At 34.1% G+C, this 12,157-nt stretch overlaps 1 protein-coding gene and 1 pseudogene across 1 annotated transcript; both read right to left on the bottom strand.

Moving 5' to 3' along the window:
• Window positions 1-3,587: 3,587 nt before the first annotated feature.
• LOC129312366 (late embryogenesis abundant protein D-34-like) lies at window positions 3,588-5,353 on the bottom strand (annotated as a pseudogene).
• Window positions 5,354-7,283: 1,930 nt separating this feature from the next.
• LOC129312568 (pheophytinase, chloroplastic-like) lies at window positions 7,284-11,500 on the bottom strand. Its single transcript, XM_054955226.1, has 6 exons — window positions 11,344-11,500; window positions 10,272-10,998; window positions 9,494-9,720; window positions 9,036-9,227; window positions 8,783-8,939; window positions 7,284-7,712 (listed from the first exon to the last, which is right to left on the bottom strand). Exons 2-6 carry the CDS (start codon window positions 10,980-10,982, stop codon window positions 7,458-7,460), a joined length of 1,542 nt encoding a protein of 513 aa, XP_054811201.1. The 5' UTR covers window positions 10,983-10,998; window positions 11,344-11,500; the 3' UTR covers window positions 7,284-7,457.
• Between the last annotated feature and the right edge of the window lie 657 nt (window positions 11,501-12,157).

Here is a 12,157-nt window from a genome sequence, read left to right as displayed (position 1 = left end):
TAGTGAGTTTTATGATTTTATATTGTATATAAATATAGAGATTGGTTATCAGTTTTTCATTCTTCCCTGGTTTAGGCTTGTTGCTAGGTAAAGAGTAATGTTTAGAATTTTTTTTTTTTTTTTAGACCTGATGTTTAGACTTTAGATGATCTGCGTTATGCAAGTGTAGCAAAAGATAAAATAAGTGAATAGAAAGAGAGTGGGTTATGTGTATGTGTGACTGTGTGAGAGGGAGTGTACTCGCTCTTTTATATTTCTCTTAAAATGTATATATTATTGTGGAAGATCTCAAGCTAAAACCAACAATACTCTTTTTTAGCAAATTAAGGAGCGAGAATTTTATATAAAGATCATGAATGTGATATATTTTTAAATTAAGCTTTATACATTTTAAAATTTCATGGCAAAATGTTAGGCTTAAATTGAAATGACAATACATGACAATGTTCAAAATGTTTTTTTTTAGTATGTAGCAGCCTAACAAGTAATATATGAGAATTAACAAATAAAGCAAAGCATTTAATAAGTAATATAGATGTTAATAATAGAAATCTATGTGACTATTTAAATGTCTGGCTTGTTAAATTGTTATTATAACTTGCCAAAACAATTACATTGCTTGTTAAAAGCTTTACTTTATTTGCTAATTCCTTTTGTTACTTGTTACATTTACTATGTTCACTATACATCACTTCTCCAACCCAATTCTATCTAATATGAGACTTTTCTCACCAAGTTCTTGATGTGGTTTCTAATTTGGTGGGTTTAATTGGTCTTGATGATAAGGTGATTGATTGCATCCTCTTGTTGGGAAATTGAGACAAGTCCAAACTGAATACTCTACTTCCTAGAAACGTGATTAAGGCTCCGACTCGCACTAGGCTTAGACTTGGTTGAAGTAAAGAGTTTTTTTATCTAGAAGCACTCGAGAGATGGAAAGTTTTCTATTGGCCTATTAGGTTTGCATATGATTTTTTACTTGCAGGTGCACCAAGACAATCAACCTTCAATTGGAGACCTATATGGCGATTACAAGTTCTTGAAAAGATGAAATTCCTCCAATGGTTGATGGCACACGGATCTGTCCATACTTGCTAGTCTTCGCCAAAGAAGGGGATTACTTCAATCAAGCTTGTGCCCCCAAAGATGTGCTGATGTAGAGGATGAGATTCACTTATTCAGAAATTGCAAGGAGGCCGAGATCAGGTGGAGACGACTGATATCTCAAAGACATTGGACCGAGTTTAAAAGGGGTAAATTGTTACAATGGCTAACCTGGAACCTGAGCACTAATCTGGGTAATCAACAGACAAAGCAATTTAGTTGAAATATTCTTTTTACATACACATGCTGGGATATCTGGACGTCAAGATGCAATGATACATTCAAGAATGAAGCGAGTAGTCAACAGACCAACGCTGAAACAATCTTATTTAAAGTGGTCCAAGACAAAAAAAATGCTGAACTCTGCTAACTTGTCAAGACACAGACCGTCCTAGCTTTAATCTAGATTCTCATGATCCTATACTTGTGAGATCAGATGTAGCTGGGCAATCAGTTGTATTAAGAAGACAGACCAATGCTGTCGAGAAGTGAATCTGCAGTTCTTCGCTCTATTCGCGAAGGACTTGAAAGGTGCTGGAATGGAGGGTACAAAAAGATTGAGGTGGACTTTGCACTGTGCTAATAGTTTTAATCTTCTCAGTAGGGGACTCTTGTAGTGATCACCTGCTCTATAAGGTTATCTTGGACATCAAGAACTAATCTTCAGAGATTGGAATGACTCTTTCAATTATTCTTGTAATGATTCTAGCTTTTTTTGTTAATGATGTTATTAGGTTAGGTTTACTTAGTTTTGATTCTTTTGGAACTTTTTACTGTTAACCCACTCAAATTTCAGGGAGGATAGATCGTAAAAGGTGTTGATCCCAGTTGAGTTTGTATTTTTTTTTTTGGTACAGTTTTTATGGCATCAATAGATCTTCTTTTCATCCCAAAAAAGAAAAAAAAGTGGCCGATGAACTCAATAATGTCCGCTGGCTATCTTTAAGCTTTGCTGGCATAGAACATCATGATTTTGGGAGGTTTTTTGTGACTCTGATATAGTTGTGATAGACCATAATAGGAATCATCTTTTTCGGGGCTTTATTGGAGGAGCTACGAAAATTGTTGATAGAGATTTTTATATTACTATTAATTCACTATATAGAAAAGGTACTAAGTATGCTAATTCTAGTATACTGGAGTTAACTAATCAGATCAAAATTTGAATGTTTATTGAAAAATGTGTCCATGCTTAAAACCTACCTTAAATAGAAGGCAAATGTGCTTTTAAAAAAATACACTTACTTCAATTAGGCTTGCTCATAACATTGATTTTGATTATTATACCTTGTCATTTGATAGGTGCTATTGCTAAAAACTTATTGGCGGAAATTATTCGGAATGTTACACTTCCTAATTCGTACCAAATATGTTAGAGGAGTTATATTTTTGAAAGAGAGTGTTACACTTCCTAATTTGTACCAGATATGGTAGAGGAGTTATATTTTTGAAAGAGTTGATGATCAAACAATTATGAATTCTTAAGTCCTTTATCATAATTTTTTTTTAGAGTGTCAAAGTGAATTAGAGTTTAAGATATGCGTGGGCAAAAATGATAGTGCATTACTTGAAAGTAATTACAATGAGTGTGGTTTGATGATAGGAGAGAAAAGCAAAGTAATATACTTAGAAGGTCTAGATTAGAGATTAAGGGTCACATTGGGCAAATTTTAGTTGAGTTTACTTGATGCAATTGAGTTGTATAGAATATTGTACTTCTTCTTCCTTTTTTCTCTTTTTGCATGAGCACCTTGTGTCCTAGGCCTGCTCCACTCGAGTTGTGAGGACTTAATAAAGCTCAGATTAATTCAATTAGAGGGATAACCACAAGAGTGAACGGCCCTAGTCACTTACATTGTTACATTTTCAAAACTCAAACTCGAAACCTTTGTGATTAAATTAAAAATTGTAGAGATTTCTTTTGCATGAACACTTGATATCTTGAGCTTGTTTGACTCAAGAAGTGAGGATTTAATGAGACCCAAACTAATTCAAATTAAGCATGACAAGCATTACAAATGTAAATATCCCTTGTCACTTACACTGCTGCATTCTCAGAATTTGAATTTAAAACCTTTAATACCTTTAATTAAATTAAGTTAGAACAACTCTTATCAGTTGATCTTGTGTTTGAAGAGACTTGACTTCTATTTAGGCGACGATGCTCCCCTTTGAATTCAAAATTTACCCACCAAAGGGAACACCGCGCCAGCATGGGCGCGACTCCGCTCCATTGAAACGCAACGTTTTACTGATTCCCCAAAGGTCCTGCCTTCAAACGTTAATGGAACGGGCCCGTTGTGTAATTTCTTCAAGTTTAGTACTCTCGATTTTCAGCCCATAGTACGATTTCAGCCCAAATACCAAACAAAAGGTAATATCTTAGCGACAATTACATTGATATAATATCTTATTCCAATTTTAAATATAAAAATATTAAAAGGCTTAATAATTTCCGCGTAAAAATAAAAAACGAATGCACGCAATACATAATTACATTACAGTAATACAGTAAAACCTCAATTGTGTCCTTTCCTTTGTTTCATTAACTTAAGTACAAACCACATTCAGAACCTTGTTTAGGGAGGAAAAAAAGATAAATAAATAAAACTCCAACAATTAACAGACTTTATCAAATCTACAATCCAAAAAGTGAGATTAATAACTCCAGACATATATATATATATATATATATTCATCGAATAAAATACCACCATAGTTTAGTTTAATATTAATATATAGCGGCGAATCAACGAGGAAGATAGGGGCAAAAAAAAAAAAAAACATCACAACCAGATTTTCTGCACTTGGAAGTTGATATTTTCAGAGCTTAATTAATTAAACTTGCAAATCTAATTTAACAATATTTGAGAAAGAGTTGTCACTATTATTGTTCATTCAGCTGAGCCGCGGTGCCATGGACGACGCTACTCCGCCTGGCGTGGCTAGCATGTCCGGCGAGTCTCTCCGCCATGGGAACTGCACCTCCGCCGCAAACACAGCCTCCGCGTCTTCCTTTGTCACCGCTTTGTCTGTTGCCAGCTTTTCCGTCGCATCCTATGTTTCAAAATTGAATCAACTCACATGATAAAAAAATTTAAACATTGACAATTAAATATCAATATATTATATTAAATTAATAACAATTAAGTTTCTGATAAAATAATTTCAAAAGATAAATTACAATTCGAGAATCTTCATTATAAATAAGATATTGGAATTCTAAATGTAATTCTCAATTTAAAATTAAAATATATAATTATCAATACTTGCAACTTATTTAATTATTATTGATTTCGTCTTTTCTTTCTATCAAAATTTAAAAAGTCATTAAACATGAATAAATATATATATATAGATAGATAAATTATATAATGATTACAGATATGATAATAAGACAAATTATGATGATATCATATGTCTCAAGTGGAATTATATTGTTTTACCATTAAAACATCGGAAAGCTTTGTCATGTCTGCCCGGCTTCTGGCATGAGTGTTCATAGAGGCTGCATTCTGAGCCGTATCCGCCACACCGCCAGGGGCCACTTGGTTACTTCCAGTTGCTCTGATCTCCGCCGCCGTGATAGCAGCAGCATCGCTCTGATCCACCGGTTTATCTCCGGCAGAAATCGCCACCGCCTCGAGCGCCTCCCCAATAGTGATGGGGTCCCCATCTATGGCGGCCGACCCGATAGTAGAAGCCACGGTGGGGCCGTCCTGTTCAACTTGCTGCCCTAAAACCTGGCCGCCGACGGCCTCCGTGATGATACGCTGACCGCTGGCCTTCGTTTCAGTCACGGACACACCTTGGTTCTTGGCAATTCGGTGAGGTCTCTGTGCGTTCGACATAGCCGGCGATCTCGTTGATGACGGCGGCGGATTGCATGGTGTCAGCCGGAGTTCCCTTGTGGGTTTTTCCTAAGACTTGGATCTCGGCGGCCTGCATGGCGGCTGCATCTTGAGGGGAGATGGGTTTGGAGGCTAAGTCGCCGGAGACGTTGAAAACGTCACCGTATTTGATGGGTTGCTGGAGCTGAGAAAGAGGAGAGAGATGTTCATTATCAGATTGAGGCCTGAGAGGCTGACCGTGACTCATGCTATGGAGAGAGATCAGAGCAGAGTGTTGCAGTTAGTACTGTTTTGGGAAGAAGATGAGGAAGACGGTGAAGTATATAGAAGAAGGGATAGGGATGCATGCAGAAGCTGACGTGTCAGGCGTACAGAGAAAGATGGGAACAGTTTTGGTGCTGATCAAACACCGTAAATCAAAATTGAATGTTCCAAGGTGACAGCAACAGAAGCCAAGTGTAGGGACGTGAGAGAAGGTGGAAGTATTTGACACTGCCACCTTCCACGCTTTAAGATTAGTAGTTTCAGTCTCATCACAGTAATGAATACCTCATGAGGTCCAAACTATTTAACAATTTAAATTTAAATTTTTTTAATTTGTAAATTTTTATAGAAATTTTTTAAAATGAAAATTATAATATCATATTTATTTCAAATTATATGCGTCTTAAAATAATAATTTCTTAAAATTATAAAAATAATATTTTATTAAATCAGAATCATTTAAATCAAAATTTATTTAATATGTACAGTAATGACTACCCAATCATCTTCCACAAGTTCTCGGAAGTTGTGAAAATTAGTGAAGTTGGAATTCAAAGAATGATGTGGGCTGTTCAAAATCAAGAAGTTCTCTTTGGCAAAAACTTTTCGCAGTAATATGTTGGAAAATTTAAAAGGCAAAATGCAAGAACTCTTATTTGAGGATACACTAGATAAAGATATTGCTTTTATCAACAAACAACAACTAAGCAATGATATTAGCCTACAATGCAAGATTAGCTAGTTATTCAAGGAAGTTGCAAGATATAAATTAAAATGGAGGCCTTCTGAAATAGGCTGGGCAAACTTGACATTGATGGATCAGTTAACACTAAAAGAGTTGCGGCATGTGGAGGTATGATTTGTGATACCCATGGTAATTGGATTAAGAAATTTTTCAAATATCTCGATTATCATTCAAGTACGACTGCTGAACTATTAGGTGTCTTGGAAGGAACTAAACTTTATTAGGGTACTAAACTATCCAAAGTGAACATTTATTTGAACTCTCTTAAAGTTTTATTATTGATTCAATACAACTTTTTCAAGAACCATCCTTATTCAAATTATATTGAGAAGATCACGGAGTTTGCTATAGAGATTGGACAATTACTTTCAATCATGTTTAGGAGAAACAAACATATGTGCTAATTTTCTTGCTCACCAAGCATCCAACAATAATTTCAAGTTAATGATCTTTCATGAACCACCTTCTAGGTGTGGTAATATCATGTATTTTGATATGATAGGATAGTTTTTTTTTTTTTTTTGCACGGGTGTCCCGTGGCCATATATTAAAAAAAAATTCTAAGATAACTTTAAATAAATTTTATTATTTCAAAATATAAAATAATTTGAAAAAATTAAAAATCTCATTTATGTAAAAAAATTAAAATAATGTTATAATGTAATGATTAAACGTATAGAAACATTTTTGACCAGTAAATAATGTGAGAAACAGCCTTGAGACTCCAGGTTCTTTGTCCACCCACGTAGCAAGAAATTTATTGTAAAGTGTAAACAATGGCATTTATGTGGTGGGTCACCATTTTTTCTTTTTCTATAAAACAATACTGAGACAAGTTATATGGAGTACTAAACATGTTTTTTTTATATAAATATTGTATGGAGTCTTATAGCCTGTTTATTGCGCATTTCGCTATTTTCTACGTATAGAAACATTTTTGAAATTTTATAATTTTCTTTTTAAAAAATAAGTTTATAGAGTATCAATATTGTATTTTATGGGCATACATAATCTTATTTAAAATTATCTTATAATTTAAAACAAAGAAAGTACTACAAAAATTACATTTATAACTATTATTATAGGCTATCACCATTAATCAAATGTTTTTAACTCAATTTCTTTTTTAAATTAACATAAAAGAATTTTTATAAATTAGTTTACAAAATAATTTTTTAAGACAAAAGAGAGAACAAAATCAAACAAGCTCAAGGTTTTTTCTCTCTTTTTATCTTTCTTTGTATGATTTTTGCCATCCCTTTTGATTCAATAAAAGAAAGGCAGAGTGAGAGACAGATAGAGAGAGTGGGGCTGAAGGATACTACATGAGCTCAAGTTTTCTTTTTTTAAAAAAAAAAAAAAATCCTTTTTCCCTTACATTAAAGGTTGATATACATGCACAAGTGATTACAAATCAACAAAACCTACAAAGGAGCCCTATGATGTATGATCTATCAGTATACATGGTTTTATACACAGAAGAGTTCACAATATCACTGAGATTTGAGTGCCACGTCCCTGAGCTTGGCCTGAGAATTGATGTAAGATCTGATCCTGTCCCAAAGTGTTAAAGTTAAACTATTGCCTAGATACCTAACCATGACTGACTTTTTTGAGTCTTCTCTGATAAATTCTAACTGCTTGACAACAGTGAATTTTGTGCTGTCCGAGTCCTCAAGCAGAGGTAGTGAGAAACAGCCTTGAGACTCCAGGTTCTTTATCCACCCACGTAGCAAGAAATTTATGACCTGTAAACAATGGCATTTATGTCGTTGTCACCATTTTTTCTTTTTCTATAAAACAATACTGAGACAAGTCATATGGAGTACAAAACATGTTTTTTTTATATAAATATTGTATGGAGTCTTATAGCCTGTTTATTGTGCATTTCGCTATTTTCTTCGTCCAATTCCATTTTATTCTGCATACTTGTCAGTGCATCAAACTAATCGAGTTCAAATCCCAAACATGTAAATAGCTGGATTAGTAGTCAACCCTTCTCAGGAAAATCCCCTTAAATCCTTTTTTTTCTAGGTAGATGTAATAAAGGTCAATAGCTAATTGTCCTAGTGATAATGCCACCTCCCTCAAGTCCTAGATTCAAACTTGTCATTGACATATTTGTATGCATACGTGGATATGGGTACCTTCCTTTCTTACTGAGAAGAGTTGGGTTAGGGGTAAATTTTTTAAAAAGGTAGACGCATTAAAGGATTTGGATTCAATGTTTAATGGGGTCACTCAAGAATTTGGAAAACTCAAAACATTGTGGTGGGTTAGGATTAGGAAAGAATCTCCCGCCCCCTCCCTCACTCAGGCATTGGATGAGGGTGTAAAAGGAAGTAGAAAAGGCTATTAGCATAAACTCTTGTCGCAGGTATTTTTTTTTTTACCTCACCTAAAATTGATAAACACTTCCATCTTCAATTACTCATTCATACAATAGCTTAACCAAAAGAATGGACAGAATAGAAAAACCAGCAAAGAATAGATTTCCTGTTAATTCACATGATCAGCACATAGCCAAGATCTTTGTTGCTCGAGTCAGTTCTCTTATGTATAGACAAACAAGGTCCCACAAAATGGGGAAAGCAGAAAGCAGACTCTACTTTGAGCATTGGAAGTTAAAATCACCAGGAGCAGATTATAAATACAGAAGCCAATCAGGAAGAAAAATATAAATGTCAAAGGTGAGTCTCACAGAAAATGAAACAGGACATGTTTTCATGTCTATTTATAATTGGCTTGATTCCTCTATCCTATAGAGAATCTGCAAAAGAAAGAACACTTTCAAACTAATTAGTGAGGAATCGTTTACCTCAGGGACTTCATCATGAGGACAGTGACCGGCCGGGCTGATTTGATAATATGGAGCTTTAGGAACCTTCTTTTTAACCTGAAGTCCCCAAATTGGCCTCACCCAGGGATCTTCTTTGCCATACATGAGGCAGATGGGCACATTGTTGGCTCGACATCTAAAATGCAAACATCCTGGAAATATTAATCTTTGGAACCAAAAATAGAGAAAATGATCAAGAGAATATGGAGCAGTTTAAGTAAATGATGCCTACTTAGATAATGCCTCGTCAAAGGACAATTCTGCCTGAGGAGCAAACATAATTGAAGCGAATGATGCAGCAGCAGCTGGATGCCTTGTTGTTTCAATTATACGCAAAAACACATTATCTACCTTCGTTGAATGATCTGCATAAACCTGCTTAAGTATCTCAGCGATGCTTCTTGGATCACTAATTTTCTCCCACCTAAAGATAGACAAGATCAATTCTTCAATTCAAAAGCAGGTTTCAAATGATGGAAAGGATTTTCAACACAAAGCAAATCTTACTTTTACTCAAAAAAGAGAAATCTTAAACCATTAAGAATACTTTTCTAAGTTTCTCACATATGAATGGAAGTGAAGGTTATGTGCTCGGAATACAGCAAATTATAAGTTAATTTCTGGAAAGTTTAAATCAAGTCAGCAAAAAGCACATGGATGAAGCAATGAATAAATTGAAGTGATACTCACAACAACTCTGTCAGACTCTTCACACGTGGTGGTAGAGGAAATGTTCCTGCCCATGGAAATAATTTTGCAAGTCCTGGATTTCTCACAGGATTGGGCAAAAACCCCCAAAACGGTGTTGCATTAAGCAATGTGACACCCTTAACTAAATGAGGATTGCATGCTGCAAAATACAATGCAACAAATCCTCCTAATGAGTTGCCCACAATATAGACTGGTTCACCAATTACCTGAAAAGCAATTCATGCCATTTCAATACTCAAAGGCTTATTCGATGCAGCCAATTTCCACGAGCAGATGATTAACATAACTAAGGTTGAAGTAAAATGACAGAGAACATCTAAGGTCCAACTATACTTCATTCCTAATCTGTACTTATCAATACCACAAGTAATTAAGATGATTAAAATAACATTTGTAAAAAAGATACTGAAGGAGAATATCATTTTTACATGCTTATCATATTAAGATAGACTTAAAAAATAAACCTGTAAGCTAATTATAAAAAGACTGCAGATTTCTACTGCATTAAGTTCAAGGCCTTGGAGGCAAAACAAGCAGTGCCAGAGCAGCAAGGATACAAATTTATTATAGTTGTTGAAATAGTTGAGCAAATCATGCTAAAGCTATTTTTTAGGTATGATTTACAGCAAAGCCATTTGCACGATGTGACTCTAAGAAGTGTTCGGAAAACAACAAACTAGCTGGAACAACTAAAGAGCTGATGTAATCAAATAAAACATGAACACAGCAGATGAATCATCAGGTACAAATCACCAACCTTTTCTATGAAGTAGCGAACTTGATCCTGCCACAAATCCATAGAGTACACAAGCTTTTCTGCCCATGGTTCAGTTTCATCCCCAAAACCCCACGAAGAAGATTTACCATTAGATGCACCCACTGCTTTAGACTGAAATGTGGGATCTTCAAAAGGCAGCGACATCCCTTGACCAAGAAAATCCAGTGACCATACTCTAAAGTCACGGCCCAAATCCTTCATTTGCTTCTCATAATGGAAAGAACCAACACCAAAACCGGGAAGAAAGAGAATCTGCGGGGATTCCAAATTTTCACACCCGGCCTTTTCATAGTGCACGTTAAGCTTTGGCTTCCACTCCCAGAAGCAACTTCTTATCATGGCACCAGACTCCCTCTTCAGCTCATTTGGCAAACCAGGAATGAGAACCTTGGTTGCAGGTTGTTCTATTCCTGATATATCTCTTACAACCCCTTCACCATCAACCACAAAACCATCATAGCCTCCACTATAAACCTTGGAATTATTTTCTTTAAAGCCTTTAAGATTATTTAAGGATCTACAACCTCTTTCCATGTTATTGAACCTAGAAATGATGTTATTATTATGAATTCCTTGATTTCCAGCAGTGGGAAATCCTAATTGTCGGGAATTGAAGCATCTTCCACTCAATTTCGACTTCAAGTTCACTACATAACAGCATGATGCCGAACCATACGATAGAATTTCCATGCCCAAAAACTATATTCTGTATTAAACAGACACAACAATTGAATCAGCACGAATTCAACTCAATTTTCTTCATGATCATCATATACAAAGGATATGCAAGATAGATTACTAGAGTAGATACTTTAAATCGCTTTTCCGACGAATTTCAGGAACCTATGCAAATAATTATAGTAAGGAAGGAAGAGAGAACAAAAAGACATAATCAAAAGCTCAAGCGGTACTGTATCCAATTTATCGGAACTCAAGCCATACTGAGCTGCGAATCAATACATCAATTCGCAGCTTCCAAACGAAAATTCATAACTATGAACCGAACATAGTATCAAGTAGCATTAAGAGATCTTAAGAATAAAAAATACACCTTTAAATTAAAGAAAGAAGTAGCATAAGATTCCGCTGTATTCCAGGAGCTCACTGTACATAAATGATATATTGGAAGACTCAGGAGAAGATCGTCAGAGATGCATTCACTTCACCCTCCTTTGCTTGGAAAGTTCTACTTCCCTTATAAACCAAGAAAAAAAAAACCATTTTTTGACAATGAAAATGAAAAATATCTGTAATAAACTAATAATGCAAATCACTTTAAAGCTTTCTGAAATATAAATAAATAAAATGTAAATTCCCCATGTCCCCATCACCCCAGAGTCCAGGCGGAGTTGGCTTCCCTCTCGGAGGTGTGTTAATATTTTTTATTTTAAATTTTTTAAAACAAAAAAATTATATTTTTAATAAATTTGTTTACTTGTTTGTATAATAGAAATTTAAATTAAATGATCCATATTTAATATTAAATATTTTATAAGTTAACTTTTCAGATATATTTAATATCAAATATTATATAAATTAACTTTTTAAATATATTTAAATATTTTTAATAAATTTGTACAATTCAAATTTAATATAAATGGTCTATATTTAATATCAAATATTTTATAAATTGAATTTCCAAATATATTTTAAACAATATAAGTTCAATGTTAAATTTTTTAAAATTTTTTATAAATTAAATATAGACTATTCATATTAAATTTAAATTATCTAGAGTAATAACAAATTTTAAAAAAAATTATATAATTTTTTATAAATTAAATATAGACTATTCATATTAAAAAGTATCTGATGAAATGGTTCAAAGAAAGTATATATTATTGTTGTTGAACTTCTGTAAAAGT

Source organism: Prosopis cineraria, unplaced genomic scaffold (assembly GCF_029017545.1).
Source record: "Prosopis cineraria cultivar Desert tree isolate PC_DT_omini unplaced genomic scaffold, ASM2901754v1 PC6, whole genome shotgun sequence".
Taxonomy (NCBI): domain Eukaryota; kingdom Viridiplantae; phylum Streptophyta; class Magnoliopsida; order Fabales; family Fabaceae; genus Prosopis; species Prosopis cineraria.
The sequence above is the reverse complement of the archived record's forward strand: the minus strand, read 5'-3'. Positions and strand labels throughout refer to the sequence as shown.

Excerpts from the sequence above, each read along its gene's own strand:
- LOC129312568 (XM_054955226.1), bottom strand. The coding sequence starts at position 10,982 with ATGGAAATTCTATCGTATGGTTCGGCATCATGCTGTTATGTAGTGAAC. Across the intron at positions 9,228-9,493 it reads AAGAGTCTGACAGAGTTGTT|GTGGGAGAAAATTAGTGATC; the intron begins GTGAGTATCACT and ends GTCTATCTTTAG. Across the intron at positions 7,713-8,782 it reads CTCATGATGAAGTCCCTGAG|GTCATAAATTTCTTGCTACG; the intron begins GTAAACGATTCC and ends CATTGTTTACAG.